The following is a 20,260-nucleotide window of genomic DNA, read 5'->3' on the forward strand; positions in this document are numbered from 1 at the left end:
GGTGTCTTACAAGTGCAATCAGTGGATTGCAGTCAAGTGCGTCTTGTTTTCTGCAGAAATCTCATTGGTTAAACTGTCTGTGCTGGATCAGTTGGGACAAAAATCTGGACCCAGAGCGGCCCTCGAGGACGGGTTTGGCCACCCCTGCCCTAGAGCAATAAATACTGACATTTGGTCAGATGTGAATGTAATTCATTCTTAACATTTTAAAGAACATTTTAAACTTAATGGCAATTGTTGAGAGAGTGAAGGTAACTAAACTGAAATTTCTTAAATTGTCTCATTCATTCATTTTCTGAACTGCTTATCATCACAAGGGTCACGGGTGGTGCTGGAGGCTATTCCAGCTGACTTCAGAAACTAGGTGGGGGACACCCTGAATTGGTGGCCAGCCAATCACAGAGCATGAGACAAGACAACCATTCATGCACACACTCATACGTAGAGGCAATTTAAACTCTTCAACCCATGGGAGGGAAGCAGAGTACCCAGAAAAAACACATGCAAGCCCAGGGAGAACATGCAAACTCCACAGGGGAGGACCGACCTGGTATCGAACCCACGACCCCAGAACTGTGAGACTGACATGCTAAACACCTCTAACATTGGACCACCAGGCTTTAAATAGTTAAAAAGTATGCTGTATGCCCAGCCTTTAGATTTTTACAGAACAGTTTTACCTTGTTTTGTGAATTAGAGGGTGCCATTCAATTAGAGGGTGCCGTTCCAAAATGGGGGCAATGTTGCATTGAAAATCTGATGACGTCCACTACTAACAATTTTGGACATAAGACACAAAAGAGTTTGAATCAGATCTCCTCTGTCTACATATATTCGCGTTTATTAGAAACAAGAAGAAACATGCACGACTATGTTTACAACTAGTGGGAAGTGAAGAGATGCATTGTGGGTAACCTTAAAAACAAAAGCCAAAGAGGTACTCGACGCAGCCAAACTAGTGTCCATACCTGGGGAGGAAAAGAGAATATATATTTAATTTAAAAAATATGTTACTCCTGAAATTCCAAATGACAAAGTTACTCACTTCTGGAACTCCCACTCTCTGTTGTCCAGTGGACACACTTGTCTCGTTTTCAGCCAACGGGAAATACAGTGAAAGTGGAAGGCATGCTGTGGACAACAAAGACAAATGTGTCATATAAAATGACCACCTCTATTAGTATTAATATCACACTCACATTGCAGACACCCCACGCTACGGTGCACTCTTCCGATGTCGCAGAAGCTTGGTTGGCCTGGCACTCAATACCTAAAATTTACAAACAATTCAAAATTACAAACATTTTTTGGGGGGTGAAAGAAATTCCACACAATAACAGTTTCAAAATGACAATTTTCACCCCTAAGCTAGATGGATTTAGTCAGTTAAACAGACTATCTTCATCTAGTGTTAAAGCTGAAAAGTTCAACAGAATGTGTAGACTGAACTCAAGCTTCTTTTACCGGCCCAACAACACAGCAGTGTCTGATAACTTACAAAGATCCATGATGTGATTTCGACATATGGCACAGTTATCCACAACTATGTCCCACGCCCACAGAGCCACAGCATTCCACTGTTAGGAGAAAAGAAAAAACGGTTTCGTAAAAAGGATAAGGGCAAATCCACGCCGGTTAAATGACGCTAACAGCTCGTAATCCGGTGTGCTACAGCGTTAGCATGCTAGCAAGCGTCTTGATTGCTGGAGAAAGTTATGGCGTTTATTTAAACGCTAAGTGCCTAGTAACTCACAAGACCGTACCTTTTTAACTTCAAATCGCTTCTTGCTCACTCCGCTACTGGAGCAGCTAGGTGCATCTACGTCCATCGCCGCTGCCATCTTGAATTTGACAAGTTATTAGTGAACGTGAGTCAGCGTGAGGTTACTTCCGGTGACCATTAAAAACATGATTTAACGTCACACAGTTTTAAACGTCATTAATTGTTACAAAGCCACCACTGCTATAAATTATGATATATATATTTTTCAATTTGTTGGGGGCTACATTTTTTTTATTAAAGAGGTTCATTTCAAAAGTACCCGGAAGTGTTAGGTGATTGGTTGAAATATGGGTATTTTATCAATGAATTAACTATCATGCAAAAACGAATTACTATTTTTTTCTTTGACTGGCAAATATATAAAATAATTAAAATGGAAGTGGCGTTGAGTAAGAAAAGTCAGGTTCCACCGAGATTTGAACTCGGATCGCTGGATTCAGAGTCCAGAGTGCTAACCATTACACCATGGAACCGCTTAGTAAATCGACTTCTCGTGTGTTTTTTGACATATTAAATGTGATCACGTCAAATCGATTCTATTAAAAAAGACTGTTTTTCTGCACCTTTGGGTTAAACAATAAGCAAATTTTAAAACATGATTCAATATGTAATTGCATATTAAAGTACTACATGTATTGTTACTATAAGCCAATACATAATTATTAGAAATAAGAGTCACAATATTTCTGTGCCCCAAAAACAAAAAAAGTTCACCACCCCTGTAGTTTCCATTTATTTACTCCAGAAGCAAATCATGCAGTCCAACACACCGTTCGCATTTTGTTTATTTTATTCAATCATTTGAAAATGGTGTAAAACAGCCATTCCGGTGGAAAATCTAGCTAACCAGTTTAATTGAATGTTTTTATCAATTTCTTTTTATTCACTGTTGCAACTACAGGTTTCATTTGAGGCTTTTTCTTTGCAGTCTTAGGTTGTTTCATGTTGTTCCTTCCTGGTTTAGCCTTGTTTCCAGAATTCTTCATAAGTTTGACTTTGGGTTTCTTGGCTTGTACACGAGAGGGGGTCGCAACAGTAACACGCTTTCTGTCTGATTTGGAGCGGTTTTCTGGACAAGACTTAAATAACTCCAAATCCCTGACCTTCCGACCTCTTAGGTGAGGGGGGAGACCACAGGTAGCCCCCACCTCCAAACTCACACTCTCCATCCACCTGGTGCAGACACACACAAAAAAAACCTGTAAATACGATCTAACATATGACCATGATACAACTACTACAGAGATTTTACATGACCCAAAACATGTCTTTGTAATCTAGTAATTGCATTTATCAATACATTTAGAATGATAAAATATATAAGATTATTATGCATACTAATGTATATAAAATCTATAACAATATTTAACCTAACTTGGCCTTATTTATATATATATATATATATATATATATATATATATATATATATATATATATATATATATATATATATATAATATATATATTTGGGGATATAATATTGAAATAGTAATAAATAAATAAAAATAATTTAATAGTAATTTAAAAATTATGACTAAAATCTATTAAAACAAATAAAATTATTTAATAAGTGGCTGGGAAGACAAAGACAAATTCAAATAAGTGTCGCCCATGTGTCAAATGGTGTTTTCAATATTATTTACCCTCTTGCCAACTACCACAAGAGCTGTGGGTGAATGATACTGACTTTTGAATAGGTGTCCCTAAGAAGGTTAAATTTCCTTCTAAAATTATTAAACCCATTATTTGGGGGAAAAATGCTCACTGACCTGCGCAATGGTAGCAAAGTACAGTCACAAAGTAGAGGGTTGTCTTGAAGGTCAACCACCTCCAGACCAGTGAGCGAGCCCAAATCCGGAAGTTCCTTCAGTTGGTTTCCTCTCACACTGAGAGCTTTCAGTCCTGGGCCAAGGCCGGCAAAAGCATCCCTAGACATCTGCAAATCGGTGACAATAAAAAAGGCCAATTATGACTGAATACAGTAATACCTTGACATCCAAGTATCCCAATATACCGGAAATTTGAGATACGAGCATACGAGAGACGGTTCCCGATGTGGCCCCCAGGTAGCCGAGTATGCGAGAGGCTGCTTATGAGAACAGCATCGCTCTGTCTTTCTCGCCGCATCTCCTTCGCGGAAAGATATCTCTGAGCATTGGGCGCACAGTCTGCATTTTTACGTGTTTTTTGTTTTTTTGCGTTAATCAGTGCAGAATTAAGTGGAAAAAACAATGGGTCCAAAGCAAGCCGGTGCAATGAAGGGTAGTGAGAACAAAAAACATGATTAAGTTAAATTTAAAGTTTATGTAATGTTACAAGCGTGTTGCCATCACCCCCGCGACCCTAATTAGGATAAAGCGGTTCAGAAAATGAGACGAGATGAGGTGTTGCCATCAGGTCTATCTCCTGTCCTTTCTCCCCACACACTGCCGTTAGCCGGTACTGTTTGTCTCAAAGATAAGAACTCCATACAGTACCGTACATAAAAATGTCACATTTTATTGCAGATCAGCTATTTGTGACTTTTTGAGCATAGGTGGTGAATAAGAACAAATAAAAACATGTTTTTCCATTGTAATATCCTGTTTTTAGGTGTTTTTTCAGAGGGTGGGAACGGATTAATTTGTATTTAGTGATTTTATATGGGAAAATTTGAGATGCGAGTAAATTGACGTACAAGCTTGGTCCTGGAACGCATTGAGCTCGTATCTCAAGGTATTACTGTAGTCTAATTTAGCCAATGATGAAAACTGGTTACATAGAAATCCAAGTAAACTGTGGTAGCCAAAAGTCAAATAATAATAATAATAATCGGACAGAGGCTTTGTCATCATCATTGACTCGACAAAAAGCCTAATTCTTATCATACCCAGAAACTGCGTATGACGAAATTGGTAGTGCTTCTCCATAAGGTGTGTTTTCCCGGCAAAAGACCCAAATAAGTTATAATTTCGGACTCGTAATTTGGCATTCTGCCATGATGGATACATCGCATCACCCCCCGAGCGGATCACTTACCTCTCACTGTCTAATGTAATTCATTTCATACCTTTCCAGTCCTCATTTGATCCATGTAAAGCCACTTCAAACTTTGGGAAATGGGCCGAAACGCGTTGGGCCCCACTGAGGGAATCCGGTTGTAAGACAGGTTGAGCTCCTCCAGATTGAGCGCGTTGGATATGGCTGCAGTGGGAACGTTTGTCAGCTTGTTTCGATCCAGGTGAAGCTTACCGAGAAAGGCAGAGTCGAACGCGCCCTTGGCAATTGTTCGAATTGTATTATTGGTCAAGTAAAGCTCTCTCAGTTTCGGGGTCACTGAGGACAGCAGACCGGAGGACTCCAGTTTTGAGATGGCATTGCGTTCCAGGTGTAATGCAAACAAATTGGGTAAAAGTCGCAAAGCTGTAGAAGAAAAATAAAGTCAGGTCAAGGGTCATCCTTTTTCATTCCAAGTATATTTTCAGGCAGTCCACTGACCTGAGCCGGGAAATTGTGCCAAACGGTTTCCCTCGAGGTAAAGGTAACTAAGCTCAGGGCTTCCAGTGAAAGTTTCAGGCACCAAAGATGTGAGGTCGTTATCAGAGAGATATAAATAAAACAGCTTTTTCATTCCCCGGAAGGCACCACCTTCAATTTCGCGTATTTTGCACAATTCCAAGTGGAGAGAAATAACTTGAGCGGTGGCTGGAAAACTGTTGGTGGGGAGGTGGTGGAAGTGGTTGCGTCGAAGGTCGAGTAATTGAGTTTTGGCGGGGAAGCCTTTGGGGACTTTGGTGTGACCTCCACTCTCACATGTGGCGTGTTGTGCGTCGATCTGGAAGAAACAATGCATTGCATTTACTTGGGTCCTTTAACCCCTTTCATGCCTGATTTTACATTTAACAAATATACATAAAGCATTGGGGGAATACATAAGTACATGAAAATAGTGTTAACAAAAACAAGACCATTCAACTGGAAAAATGATGCTAAAAATAAAAATGGTTAAATATTGGAAATAAAAACAAAACAACTAAAAATGAGAAATTCATGAATAAATTCCAGTTTTATTTTAATTTTAAAATATGTTTTCTGAAATTTCTAATAAAAAATGTTCTCTTAAGTTTTTCAATGTTTTTTTTTTAGAATATTTACCAATTTTTAGATGTATTTATAAATTGCCTTTTACTTTTTGATTATTTTCAAGCTCTGATGCATTTATTCCTTCAATGCTTTTTGATGGTTTTAAAAAAAAATGTAAATTCAGGAATCAAGAGGTTGAAATAGGAAATCATTTATATACGTATTTTTGAATTGCCTAATCCAAACATGTTACAACATTTATGTATATGTATTATATCAGGGTGGAGTCCTGTTATAAATGTTACCTGTTCTGCTATTTTGCTTATCTGGTGACACTAATATTGATGATGTTCAAAAGTTTTGTTTCGGTCGTGCACATTCCTGAACCCTCTAATTTCCTAAAAACAACTTTATACATGGCAATATTGAAATTGATATTAGAAAAGAGACGTTCAGTCATGCCCTGTGTCCATAAACCCATTGTAGTAAAATCCATAAACCTTAACTCATTGGTTGCCGTTGATGACGTTGCAAGTCCTAGTTAAAGTAGTTGACATCTATTGCTATGAATGAGAGTGAATTCATTCATATTTATGTAAAGAGTCTGATTTCACAGTCAAATAATCTGAACTCACGTGACAGTCGCAGTGAAGCGGACATTTGACTTTCTGCTTAGGTTTAGATGTGGGCATTTCTGTCGACGGAGTGCTGACTGCAATCACTTCCTCTTCAAATTCGTCTTTCAGCGGGTCACCCCTACTGCGGCAACGCAGGTCAACGGCCGCCACGGCTTGTAGTGGCTCATCGGACAGGTGAGGTGGTCCCGCGCAGGTTCCCAGCAGTTTGACACCCGTGACGCTGGCCCAGTTCCTTAGAGGCCTCATGTAGCAGCTACAGTAGATGGGGTTGGCTTGGAGAAAAGAAATACAGTTGGGTAGACATTGATGCCTGAATTTATATTTAATATATCTCAATCAAAAGCATTGGGAAATACATAAGTACATGAAAAAAAAATAGTAATAGTACATTTATGAGGATCAAAAATAAATAAAAGATACAGAAAATTATATTTTTAAAAAATTAATTTAAGTTTAAAAAATTAAATCATAAAAAGATTTTAGAAGAAATAAATAGAATATATATCTTTAAATGGAACAGAAAAAAATAAAGTACCGTATTTTCCACACTATAAGGTGCGCCTTCAATGAATGACATTTTTTTAAAAAATCCATATATAAGGCCCACCGCATTATAAGGTGCTACAGTAGAGGCTGGAGTTACGTTAATATGCATCCATTAAACCATGTGTCAAAGTGGCAGCCCGAGGGCCAAATCTGGCCCGCCGCATCATTTTGTGTGGCCCGGGAAAGTAAATCATGAGTGCCGACTAAAATGAAGAGTACAGATGTATAATACATTTCCTGATTTTCCCCCTTTTAAATCAATAATTGTAATTTTTTAATCAATTTTTTCTGTGTTTTTAGTTCAAAAATCATTTTGTAAAATCTAAAAAAATATATATAAAAAAAACTAAAATAAACATTGTTTTAGATCTATAAAAAACTGAATATTCAGGGCTTTTAATCCATTTATTAAAAAAAGAATCTAAATATTCTATCTAAAATGGTCCGGCCCACGTGAAATCAAGTTGCCGTTAAAGCGGCCCGCGAACCAACACCCCTGCATTAGATGGTGCCGTCATACCGGGGGTATTGACAAAAGAACTATATATCCCAGTATACACCACGCACAGGGGAAAATGGAGTCTGCGGCTTGCGAGACCTGTTGCGGATCAATATTGATCCATATCTAATATATTAGAGAGTTAAGCTTAAACCTGTACCTGTGAGGTTGAGGCTGGCAAGATTTTTGGGGCCCTTGAGAGGTTCCAGGTAACGTAGTTGGTTGTGACTCAGGTCCATGTGGGAGAGCAGAGGGGCTTGGGACAAGGCCTGGTCTGACAGGTCTTGCAGGGACATGTGGCTGAGGTACAAGTGTGTAAGCTTTGCCATGGAGACCGACTCTTCGCCAAGGTAGATCATGCGATTGTGGCTCATGTCCAAACGCGTCACCTCTTTGAGTCTTCATTGCAATTAAAAAGAATGTTGTCATCATTAGACTTCGTTTATTAACCCTTTGGCTCCCTGATTAAAGCTTCCAAAAAACTGCTTTTTACGTATATTATATGAAGTGTCTATTTCCTTCTTTTGCATCATTCTCTGACCATTTTCCCATATTTATCATGAACATTTTTTCTTTTAAAGTGAACACTTTTCATTAAAATTGGAATGGTATATTTGGCCTTTCATGCGGGTTTAAAAGTCGAAAAAACTCCCATAAAATGTTCATCCGCCCTCGTCTTTTGTTAACATTCGATAAGCTGTTTGGTGGAGGGTGATTATTTCTTCAAGATGGTAGCACCCTAATTTGTTACTACTGGTTGTAAGCTCAAAATGTTTTTTGGCATACGTTGCATTTTTACTAGTGAGGCCTGTCGTCAGACTGTTTTCATTTTTGCAAAAATACGCATTAGGCACTCAGTGTTAATGACTTAAAAGCTGCTACCTGGTCATTGCCTGAGTGGGAAAGAATTGTAGTTCGTTGTGATCCAAACTCAGACGGGTGAGGGTGAACAAACTTGCGAAAGCCTCTGGAGCCAAGTTGTTGATTGAGTTATAACTGAGACGGAGCCATTTGATGTTTTGCAGGCCCTGCAAGAGACAGATTAGCTGCGATAAATAAAAGTTTGGAATACTGATTTCTTTTCTTCACAATTGGCTGCCAACAACCTGAAACGCCATGTTGGGGATGTACACTAATTGGTTATGGATGAGAGTTAGCATGTTTAGTGAGCCAAGTTGTAAGAAGGCTCCAGGTTGGATTTCCTCAACATGGTTGTGGTCCAAAAGAAGCTCCTTCAAAGAAGAGAGACCATCAAAAGACTCCTACAAAGGCAAAAGTGGAGGAAGAACATGTTAGAAAATGATGCCACAAACTTGTTGAAGTTTGATCAGGTTCTCTTGCCTGGTATAAGATGTCAATTTTGTTGTAAGCCAGGTTTAAGGAGACCACTCGGCCCAGCATGCGGAAAGCCCCCTCCTTCACTTTGACGATGTTGCTTCGCTGTAGGTTTAGGTGGGTGAGATAAGGGGTGTGGACAAATCCTCCTCTTTGCAGAACCTGAATGTTGTTATTCCTCAGGTCCAATTTGACTGTAATCTGTATGCACAATCACATCATTATGATAGGGTAAGGGCCTGATCGCAAGCAGTGAAAATCAGATTAGAGACCCCAGTATGTCTCAAAATCGACTGTAAGAGAGTGAGAATCTGAGAATCTACCATATGGCGATACTTTGTGCAGCACCCCCACTTTATTTCTTAATACTCCCCGATACTGATGTCCATTTCAATGGTGCATCTGGACCAAAAACAATCCTATAATCAGTGTGACACTAGTTCAAAGCCAGTCCTCTCATCTGAAAAGAATTGGACATCTATCATAGTCAATGTCATAATGCTGCAATTCTATCGAGTTGCTCTATTTACAGAAATATCAGTGAAATTTTCTCATGGTTTGACAGATTGTCCTCGACAGTGCAAAAAATAAAATGTCACTTTTAGAATTGTTTTCTCTTTAATAGTTGTGCCATGAGGTTCCCATCCTGAATAGACTGCGTTGTTTTATTAAGGTTATTGAAAAAGCTTGCATTCTGGAATATTAGTGTGATGATCAGGTAAATTGGAAAATTTAAATTCTTACCTCGTCAATACTCGGGGGAACCTCAGTGATGTTCTTGCCAACACAGGCTACTGTGAGCTTGGTCTTGTCACAAATGCACATTCGAGGACATTTGCCGGCTTCCACTTTTGATATGAGTGCAAGTACCCCCAGAAAAATGGCAGCAGGAAGGACAATCATCTGTGCCAGGAAGGTGTTCACATGTTCACATTGAAACTAATTATAGATTCCAAATATCTACAGAGATACTGTTACAGTTGAGAAAAATGACAAAAAAGCAGTTTTACAAAAATGTTGGATTTCAATACTAAGTTAATCAAAATGCAGTATTTTTTTTTTAAGATTCCAAATTTTGAGAATACTAAAAGCAAATATTTTTAAAAAGAAAATGCCTTACCTTTATGTAGAAGTCGACCTTTGCTTCTTTAACATAAAATTGAAAAAAAAAAACTATAAATATATATATTTTTTGACAATGCACATACAGCTCCTGGCAACCTTTCAAAATTTCCCTTCCAGCATGTTCACCAGTCTGGAGTCCAATGGGTAAGCGGGTCTTTGGTAAATTCTTTTTCTTGTGACCCCTGATCCCTGCACCCCCAACTGCAAATTAACACCATGGTTTTACATTTTCTGTCCAGTTAGAAGGTTGAGATGCTGCAAGACGGCAGTCGGATTTGCACATTTCACATGACTAATCAATGGGTTTAAAATACAAACTCAAGTAGGTTTTACTTGTCGGGAAGAAAACGATGCAAGGCTATATATTCCAAACATCAAATGGAAACAACTCAATTTATTCAATAACGCAAAGTACATAATACAATATTCTTGTCCTTTTAAATACACAAGAGGTTACAAAAAGTATGATGTCTAAGTGTTAGGCAACAAAATACTGCATGTCCATTCCAAGTGAGTGCCTCAACAAGAATCCAGGTTGAAAGAAGTCCAGTCATAATTACCTGGACCACGATGTTGCGCCTTTGATTTAAATCTGAGTAAATGTGTGCCAGTTCCCTAAAGTCATCCAAGTTTTTCTTATTATTTTTTTCCTCAGCTTTCAGATTGTGTCCTCTGCAGGGTGGATAGAAGCTTGTGTCGAGAAGAGCCACAGGATTCCAAAGCTTTGTTGCTAGGGATGATATCAAACTCTTTAGTATGTGTGCACATTCATCATATAATGAGTGATCACATGAAAATATGTCAATGGACCTCAGAGCGCTCTATGTGGGCTTTTTTCTTATCCTTCTGTTGTGAAATTAAATGGGCTTGTCTCTAGTCGACACCCAACTCATTTGAATAGATAGATGGGATGTAGCGTACGATATACTAATATATTTTGCCAAAACGATATCAAATTTACCATCAACATCTTTTGTCTATCATTATTTTCATTTACGAATTAAGTTGCTCATGCTGTGCACATTTTGGCCAGCAGAAGACCCCTAATTTGGGCTGGCTCACCACATTTAGGAATCCATATGTCATCATGGTACTACCAATTAGCTTCAAGACCTTCCCACCTTCACTCAAGAGTGTGCAAATTGGCTTCACTTGTCAACCGTACATGAGTAAGCATGCAAGACAATTGGAAAAACAACAACACAATTCACAAATAACAATTCATTCCAATACTAATTAACTAGATATTTCCTTTTTTGGATACATTCTAATGGTAGCTTTGCTGTGATAGTGGGTCACTTGCTCTATATTTTAAAGAATTTATTATTAATATTATGCTAACTTACATACAATATAGCAGTCTTAAGAGTTATCACCACTATTCACAAATATTAGTAGATATTTCTTGACTTGAGGAAAAATAGGTATGCTACTTGTTGGAGTTATTTTGGGTACTATTATATGTGTGTACAATGAAGAAATATTAATCATTATATGTATGTGTGGAATATTAATCATTATATGTATATGTGAAATATTAATCATTATAAGCAGACAAACGCTCAGTATAACTGTTACCGAAGGACACTTTCCCCTGCAGCTGGCTGCGAGGACGTTTAATTGTTTTGCCCTGATTCGAGGACTCTTGACTTGACAGCTCACCCAGTCCCGGGCTCCGAGGACTGTTGATCTGGGTTCGCAATGAAGATCTGTGAAGGACTCTTAAATTGCTTTGACTTGGATTCCGGAGCAGATGGCGATAATCGAATCGACTTCCGAAAATACTTGCATATTGTTTTAAAATAGTGTTGCTCGTTTCACCTAATATGGAAATTGTTTTGCTTGCTTGTGTAAATTCTTATGCAGTTGTTTTTGGTTTCCGACCTTAATTGTTGTTTTGAAGACCTCATATGCAATTGTTGTTGCAGTTGTTTTTTGACCTTAATTGTGTTATTCGGTTAGACGCTTATACAATTGTTTTGAATAAGATAACCTTAATTGTTTTGATTCTAATGCAACTAAATGGACAGAAGAGGATGTCTTTGTTTAGAATGATCCGTGACGGGGACGAGTCAGGATGGATTCTCACTTGCAAATTAATGCTGGATTATGTGCTCCGATGTCTTTCCTTTTATTAAAGTATATCTATTAATGAACCTATCACTACTGTTTACACTGGATAGTTTTAGGTTGCAGCACCTACCAGTTTACCTTGCCCAGACGTGACTTTTTATATTTTTATTACTTATTTATGTTTTTTACTGGGAAAACGCACTTTGTGGAGTAGCACCACCAATTTCGTTATACGCAGCTGTGTATAATGACAATAAAGGCTTTTGATTGATTGATTATTGCAATTAACATTTATGTCATATCAGTTTAATATCAATCCTATATAGAGTGAATGAGGGAGAAGCTATCATAACTGTTGCATAACCGTTCACAAACTATTTCAAGATGTGTGAGATAAAGTCATTTTGATACGTTAGCCATATAACACAATACCAATTTGACCTCTTTTGCCGTCAATTTAGCTAAGAAGACTAAATTTCCCATTTGACTTACCTACCTTTGTCCTAGTTAACATTAAAGTGCAATTTATAAGTATCTGAAATTGTGTTATAGGAATAGGAGGCATAAACATCAAAGCAAAGTTAATAGCCGATTCGTCACTGTGTCTCCCACACACGCTGTTTGACGCATTCATATACAGTAGATGCTTTGTTCCTGATAAGTATTGTTCGATGTTTTATACCTGGAAGGTGCCCGCTGATTGGCTCATTCTGTCAGGCCCTTACCGGGACATGAAGGCCTCCAGCACAGCCACGCTCTCTTTGGGGAAGTAGTCCTGTCGTACAGCATGCTCTAAGGCCTGCAGGTGACCTTCTACCACCAGCACAGGCTTCACTTTGTCCTCACTCTGACATGATGAAAAGTGAAACAAATCTTATTTTTAATTTCGGCTCGAAAATGCAATTAAGGTTTTTTTTGTATTAAAAGACATTGTTGTAATGTGCCAACAGTAATGGTGACTTAAGGCCAAATCTATCACAGTAAGGTAGTCGGTCGGTGCATGTTCACCTTAATGAGTCCCAGCAAAACTAGCAAAGTGGACACAAAATTATAACCTTGGAGGGAAGAAGAAAAGACTTTCCTAAGCAGGGCATCTGTGAAAAAAAAAAAAAAATGAGACTTGAGTGACCACTGGGAAAATAACAAAATGACTGAATGAGATTTTGAAGCTGTTTTGACAAACTAAAACAGTACAAGAACTTGCTTGAGGTTTCCAGTACTTCGCAAACAACTTACCGACACTTTCCAATACTGCATTCTTAACTTCATTATTGTCGTCTTTGTACACAGAAGCAATTTTGAGAAAAGCCTCAGCCGTTTTCCTTGCATCGGTTACATCCACCTGGACACGCCCACAGGAAGAAGCGATCCGCTTTATTATGACTGCAATGGTGATGTGTTCCCTCCTCTGTTTTTCTATCCCATTTCTAGTTAAACTGTTCTGTTCACCTGTTGCTCAATCAGTGTTGCTCTTTTGGCTCCAAGCTTTAGCAGTTTATCTGGAGATGGGAAGCTGAGAAAGGACGAGACATCGGGTGGTCGTGGTGCTGATGGTGGTGTGAAAAACTAAAAGCAAAGTGACGGATCAGTCAAACAAAGTCACATTTAAAGCTAATTTAAACACAGTGGGCCTCATTCAATAATGTTTGTGATTGCAACATAATTATTCAATGCTGGCTATCCCAGTTAAAATAGATTTAACATCCATTGCTCTCAGTGACAGTGAAGGGGTTAAAAGGGGCACCCTAATCCCAATTACCATTCTGGCAGCATTTTCATCTTGCTCCTCTTCATCATCTTCCTCATCCTCTTCTTCCTCTTCCTCCTCAACCTCCTCTTCATCTAACTCCTCGTCATCGTCGTCCTCATCCCCATCACCATCGTCGTCCTCATCGTCATCATCCTCGTCTTCCTCTTCATCTTCTTCATCTCCTGGCTCACCCTCATCATCACTTAAGAATAAAAATATTTTGATAATCAACTACAGTCTTCCCTCGATTATCGCAACTTCACTTCTTTGCAATTTTTTCGCTATTAATAATTTTAAAAAACGAATTGACAATGACAGACCTCCAATTTATTGGAATTGGCAGTTCAAATGGATTGAATGTAAATGAGTTCATGAGTTAAATATTACCTAAGAGAAGCCAGAAGGTCAACCATGTTCATGCCTTCCATGTAGTCTTTCAGGGCTTTGCAGCCATCCTCTCCAAGGTAGTTACCTGAAAAACATGAGATCAGGCATGGTAGATGTACAGTAGTCACAGCAAAGGGATATTATTGTTGTATTCTATAATGATGTTTCCACTGCATATGGATTAACTTGTGATTACTACTATTTTAAATTGGTCCTAATTTATTTCTTATTAGTATTTAGAATTCTAACTCGCACTGTACACCGGCAATCATGACGGCTTTATCCCCACACGGCTCACATCGAATTTACAAACATAATTTTAAGTCGTAATGCAACTTAAAAATCATTCAGCATAAAAACAAGCAGCACAGTAGCATACATATTTTCAATGAAATGTAAATATACCCAATGATCCAATAATACTTATTACTAGTGGTTTTGCTTTTTAGGCCTGCTGTATATTAGGGGAGCATAATATAATTAATAAATTAATTCATATTGGAAATAATGGTGTGGTCTGTGTTCTGTGCAGGGGGAGCCAATTAGCTAATTAGTGAGTTGTGATAAGGAAGGACGTTTTAAAGGCCGATTTGTGGTACTACTATTGTATATGGCAGGGTCAGAGCCCCTATCCAGTCTGTTTTCTATGTCTCCCTCCACCAACACACCTGAATCAAATAATTGGGATCAGTATGAAGCTTCTGGACAGCTTGCTGATGAGTTGATCATTTGATTCAGGTGTGGTAGACTGGATAGGGAAGGGGTCGCCAAGTCCGGTCCTCGAGTCTGTTTTCCATAGCTCCCTCCTCTACAACACCTGAATCAAATGATCAACTAATCAGCAAGCTGTCCAGAAGCTTCCTACCAATACCAATTATCTGATTCAGGTGTGTTGGTGGAGGGAGACATGGAAAACAGACTGGATAGGGGCTCTTGAGGACCGGACTTGGCCACCCCTGGCTATATGGAATTCCATTCATGAAGCAAGTCCGTGCAAATTGGGCGCCATCTCCTGGCTAAAATGTACTTTGCATGATCAGGAAAATTAATGGGCACAATGATGGTAGACATAAAATGTTGATAGAAAGTTCTATGTCGCTGTGGCGATATAAATAAATATATACATATACACTTTTTTGTACAGCAAAGCACACATACTAACTATTATAATATCTTTACAGGCTGCTGCATGTATGGTTTCATAAACAGCTATGAGTGTGTTGCGATGACCCCAAAAGCCAATACAACAACATCAATCAAAATGGATCAGCCTTAGGAAAGAAAGAAAGAAACGTATGACAGTTTTGTACCGTTTAAATCCAGTTTTTCGAGCTGCTTCTTGTTCTTGACTGCTTGAGCCACAGCCAGTGCAGCTTCTTCTGTGATTTCTCCAAAAGAAAGATTCAGTTCCTGTTTAATGGAAGAAGAAATTAAGGCTAAGAAAATAAAAAGAATTGATATGTATATACACATTCATTGGCAAATCAATTTGTCATCTACAATATTTATAAATTGACCTTTTATCTTACATCCAGAACTGACACCTGGCTTAGGGCATGAAATGTGAAGGGCAGAGACAGAAAATGCTACCTAGATATCCTTTTCTATATTTGTGAGTTGATTTCATGAAGTGGAATCACGGTGCTTTAAATCACAAATTATATATTATTATATATTAGGATTCACCTTCAAGATGGGTAGTCCTTCTGAAATGGTCTTAGCAATTGCTGTGGCTCCTACAGGACGTACCAAACAATCGCCAAAGTTGATCACCTGGATGCTTTGTAAATGTTTAAGAGCCTGTGAATGACAGTAAGTGTTCAGACAGCATCAAAGGTATGAACATTCAACCCACACATAACTGGGGCTATTCAAATCTAAATTAAAACTCAATGATTTTTTTCCTGAGTAGAACCTCAATCCATGAACTAGAAAATTAAAAAATGTTCAACCCGCTTAGTTCAAATGTACTGAACGTCTTTTGCCTTCAATGGCAGCCGATAAATTGCTTTAGTGTTTTTAAATGATGGTAATAGTAGGGAATACTTCACAAAGTAATTTTGCTGCAAAGTAGATTTTAGCAGGTTATAATGAGTATACACTGACCATGAAGCTCCTCAAATAATATACATACCTTAGCCATGGCGGTAGCACCCACATCAGTGAAGGTGTTGTCATTGAGATTGAGAGTGCGCAGGTTTGGACTGTGCTGTACTGCAGTAGCCAGGGCCGTTACACCTGGGTGATTGATACCGTTCTGGGGCATATGAATCTCCTCCAGACTGCCAATTAACTAAAATCATAAGTAGCAGATCAAAGGATTACCAGGAAGAACAGAAATCAGAATGCCTGACCCCAGACCCCAAAAACACTGTAGTACCAAGAGATCTGATGTCATTTTCAGACAAAAAAGATTGGGTTTTTAAAATGTAATTTTTTGCGTTTATGTTTCATTTTTAAGGTCTACAAGAGAAATAAAATAACTATGTGTAAGGATACTGTCGAAACCAAAAAATATTTGTACTACGCTACATTGGAACGGAGCAGATTCAGAAGTTAACACTACCTGAGTGAATGTTGCGCTAGCTGTCTTGGGAGGCTAATGCTACATAGCATCATTTAAGAGTGATCAATTCTATGATATGGAAATGTTTTACATTTGGATGTGCTTTTTTTCACCTCCCTAATACATGGCCAAGGTATCGGATCGTTACTCAATATAAGCAGATCCTCAAAATCTTGACATGGTTGTTGAACTCTGGAGCAACAGTGTGTGATCAACTCAAGTAGTAATGGAGTAAAAATACATTACATTTTATGCCAGGGGTGGGCAAACTATTCCACAAACGGCCACGGTGGGTGCGGGTTTTCATTCCAACCAATCAAGAGGACACCTTTTCACCAATCTGGTGTCCTACAACATTGGATTGCAGTCAGGTGCTTCTTGTTTTCTACAGAAATGTCGTTTGGTCAAAGTGTCTGTGCTGGAACAAAAATCTGCACCCACAGCGGCCCCCAAGAACCGCTTTGCCCACCCCTTTTATGCTATGCAAAATTTTCGGTGGATCGTAAACTATTAAAAATCCAAACATTTGATCCGTTAACCTGGAAAGCTTGCGCGAGAGCGGTTGCTCCGTCGTTCTCCAGACGATTCCTCCCGGCGACAAACACTTTTAGGCTAAGAGGGGTGCCTTCTGCATTAGACTTCTTATGACACTCAATCAGTGAAGCGGCCAAGATCTGCCAAGCACATGAATAGACCCTTTAAAAAAACGATTCTAGATAAATGGAAGACAAGTGATGGAATAGATTAAACAAGAAGCTCAACTGCAGCCACACGATTTTACCTTTCCCCCTCCAATGCCCATGCCACAGTTGTTGAGGCGAAGTTCCTGGAGAGTGTAACAGCTAGAGCTTTTAAGCAACTGCTCGATACCCTTCACTCCGTCAGGTCCGAAGGCATTGTCACTAAGATCGAGAACAGTCAGCTTGGCACCGGCCAGCATTAGCGCATCACCTAGTGAATTCTTTGACAGTTAAGGAGAGAGAAAGATGGGCACCATGTCATCCATTCGGAGAATATCCTTGGTACAAGCAGGGTAAGTTCTTACCAGAGCAGGTGGGATCTCAGATCGGAGGCGGCCAGTGAACATGTCACTCCAGTAACAACGCTGGAAAAAAACATAAGAAACAAATCTTGAAGCATTTAACTAGTGTAAAAGAAACTAAATGACTTCCTAAAATCAGAGCTGCCAAATGTCAAAAAATACAGTACGTAGTGGGTAAAGAGAATAAAAAAAAAAAAAAAGTAAATTGCCGAAAAAATTACAGTAATCCGTCGAATATCTCGGTTAATGTGGACCAGACATGGCCGCGATAATCGAAAAATTGCGAAGCAAGGTCAACCCTATTATAGTTATATTTATTTTTTTTAGTGCTGAATCCTAGTAGCAAGAGTGGCTTCTGCTTACGGGTTTCAGGGTGGATTTTCTAATTTTTATGAACTTTAAAACATATAAATATATATATATTTTTAAATAATTAATAGCGGGAAAAATCGCAAAGTAGTGAATTCGCGATAAGTGAAGATGCGATAATCAAGGGATTACTGTACTTTGTATTTTTGTCGTTTTGATACACAATGCACAATCAGTAGTTTGGGAAAGACTGGCTTGCTAAACTATGGAATATCATTTAGGGTAAAGAGCTTTGAGGATTTAAGAGTATATACTCGAAACCTTGAACTGGCTCTTTGTCTCGAGGGCTTTGGCGATCGCTTTTGCTGCCTCCACACCTACAGTATTTCCCTCTAATCGCAGAGCTTGGAGCCCTTCAAAGTCCTCGATTTCCTTCACAATTTCTTCAACTAGAGTTAGGAAAATCAGTAAGACAGAGATGGAAAGTCAGATAAAACGTAATATAATACACACTGGAAAATGTTGCTTTTCATGATTTCCTTCAGCTGATAGAGAGGAAATTTCACACACGTACCTGATTTAGAATCATTAAGCTTTCTTGCTTGTCCTTTGTAACTCAGCTCTCCTTCTTCAACTCCTGTTGTGGCCAAAGAGTCAGCCAACTGTGAAACAATGTCTGTCGCCATTATGGCCACCTGGAGAAGAAAAAAACGACATGCATGTTATATGTTTATGTTTGAATTGAAAAATATTTTTCACACATTTCATAACATTTGTTTCCTTCTATAATCACTCCATTATTTTTGTTTTTCATTATTATGCATTATAATTGGATTCCTTGGCAAATAAACAAATAAAATAGCATAAACAAAACACAGATTAAAATCTAAATCAAAGTAAAAGACGTAGTGGCGTCAATGGCACTAAAACATCCACATCAAAGCCAGACCCCCAAGTTTAAAAGATTTGAACCTAGGTCATTTTTAATGATTGTCTTTGAGTGAGAAACCTTTTATGTTGAATTAATAAGTTTGTCTCTACTGTAATTTTATATGGTCTAATATTTTTGTAGGTCTATATTGTTTGAGTTTGTAATGCGTTCTTCTAAAATGTAGCTGTTATAAGTCAACAATGCCACTCTTCCACAGAAATTAGTTTTACAGATTACCTACTTCAACACTGAAGCATTGGGACACAGATTGTTTATAACCCATTAGCTTTATTTCAAAAAGAACGAAAAAAAACGCAAGCAATGACACATATTGTGCTGAATTTGGGAGATTTCAAGTTCTTATTATACAAGCACAGAAAGGGTTAGCATTAGCCTCCTGATGCTAACTACATGGTAACATGACTTCAAAATTCGCTAAAAGAACACCCACTTACTACTAAGCCACAACATACATTGACATATTAGGAGAATTATGAATTTGAGTAAATATCACAACACCAGCGTCCAATCTTTGGTGTGCCCTGGTGTATGTAGCATAGCTAATTGCATGTTGACAGTTGTACTGTAGAATAAAATGAAAGTGGTTTGGCCTTGCTATTTAGTGAAGATCAAAACAACGAGCAACAACAGTCAGAGGACACCGAAAAGTTAAACACCACGGTATATTTCAATATCACAAAAAACGAATCAAACATTAATTACCCGAACAATGATGTTTTCGATCAAGCTTGTGTAGTAGTACCACGCTCCCGCTCGTTCCCTACGTTCAAACGACAATTCAGCGCGACATAATACACTGCTTTACGACACAAGAGTTGGTGGTCAAGGGACTTGTAGTTCGATTCATAAACTCCCTGCAGCCAGGTGACCTACATACGTGATGGCAACGTTGGTGGCAACGTCTTTCATACGGTGCTATTAACGTGGAAAATCTTATCTCATCTCATTTTCCCCCCGCCTGGTGCTCGAAGTTTGCTGGGATAGGCTCCAGCACCCTCTGCGACCCTTGTGAGGATAACCGAATAAACAGAAAATGAATGAATGCATTGATTCTAGTCTTAACCAGCCGGTGTCACTTTAACAAACCAATATCTTACATTGGGGGAAGAACACTACCAACATAAAAAAACTTGTGTTTGGAAAAAAAGCAGCTATTCATTCCTTATGAAAATAAACCAATGACATTTGTATTT

The 20,260-nt window shown here is 38.5% G+C and overlaps 3 protein-coding genes and 1 non-coding gene across 5 annotated transcripts; all 4 read right to left on the minus strand.

Annotated features, from left to right (window-relative positions):
- Window positions 1–816: 816 nt before the first annotated feature.
- On the minus strand, window positions 817–1,927 carry rbx1 (ring-box 1, E3 ubiquitin protein ligase). The gene is made up of 5 exons (XM_077619254.1): window positions 1,764–1,927; window positions 1,499–1,577; window positions 1,200–1,270; window positions 1,046–1,131; window positions 817–968 (listed from the first exon to the last, which is right to left on the minus strand). Exons 1-5 carry the CDS (start codon window positions 1,839–1,841, stop codon window positions 956–958), a joined length of 327 nt encoding a protein of 108 aa, XP_077475380.1. The 5' UTR covers window positions 1,842–1,927; the 3' UTR covers window positions 817–955.
- A 257-nt stretch (window positions 1,928–2,184) lies between these two features.
- Window positions 2,185–2,256, minus strand: trnaq-cug (transfer RNA glutamine (anticodon CUG)). The gene has a single exon. It is a non-coding gene; the product is annotated as a tRNA-Gln (tRNA).
- A 299-nt stretch (window positions 2,257–2,555) lies between these two features.
- On the minus strand, window positions 2,556–10,084 carry chadla (chondroadherin-like a). Its single transcript, XM_077619132.1, has 11 exons — window positions 9,984–10,084; window positions 9,608–9,766; window positions 8,870–9,064; window positions 8,635–8,790; window positions 8,411–8,556; window positions 7,689–7,927; window positions 6,481–6,755; window positions 5,261–5,597; window positions 4,833–5,185; window positions 3,553–3,719; window positions 2,556–2,956 (listed from the first exon to the last, which is right to left on the minus strand). Exons 2-11 carry the CDS (start codon window positions 9,764–9,766, stop codon window positions 2,635–2,637), a joined length of 2,349 nt encoding a protein of 782 aa, XP_077475258.1. The 5' UTR covers window positions 9,984–10,084; the 3' UTR covers window positions 2,556–2,634.
- Window positions 10,085–10,367: 283 nt separating this feature from the next.
- On the minus strand, window positions 10,368–19,945 carry LOC144089036 (ran GTPase-activating protein 1-like). Of its 2 annotated transcripts, none has more exons than XM_077619842.1 (16): window positions 19,770–19,945; window positions 18,690–18,810; window positions 18,437–18,564; window positions 17,810–17,869; window positions 17,546–17,725; window positions 17,304–17,438; window positions 16,333–16,491; window positions 15,885–15,998; window positions 15,509–15,608; window positions 14,199–14,283; window positions 13,821–14,013; window positions 13,511–13,627; window positions 13,298–13,403; window positions 13,070–13,155; window positions 12,787–12,908; window positions 10,368–10,718 (listed from the first exon to the last, which is right to left on the minus strand). In XM_077619842.1, the coding sequence occupies exons 2-16, from the start codon at window positions 18,799–18,801 to the stop codon at window positions 10,640–10,642; spliced, it is 1,776 nt and encodes a 591-aa protein (XP_077475968.1). In that variant the 5' UTR covers window positions 18,802–18,810; window positions 19,770–19,945; the 3' UTR covers window positions 10,368–10,639. The 2 variants fall into 2 exon arrangements, with proteins under 2 accessions (XP_077475968.1, XP_077475969.1); XM_077619843.1 differs by having other exon boundaries at window positions 12,744–12,908; window positions 19,770–19,940.
- Between the last annotated feature and the right edge of the window lie 315 nt (window positions 19,946–20,260).

The sequence above is a fragment of the Stigmatopora argus genome, chromosome 14 (assembly GCF_051989625.1).
Source record: "Stigmatopora argus isolate UIUO_Sarg chromosome 14, RoL_Sarg_1.0, whole genome shotgun sequence".
Lineage (NCBI taxonomy): Eukaryota > Metazoa > Chordata > Actinopteri > Syngnathiformes > Syngnathidae > Stigmatopora > Stigmatopora argus.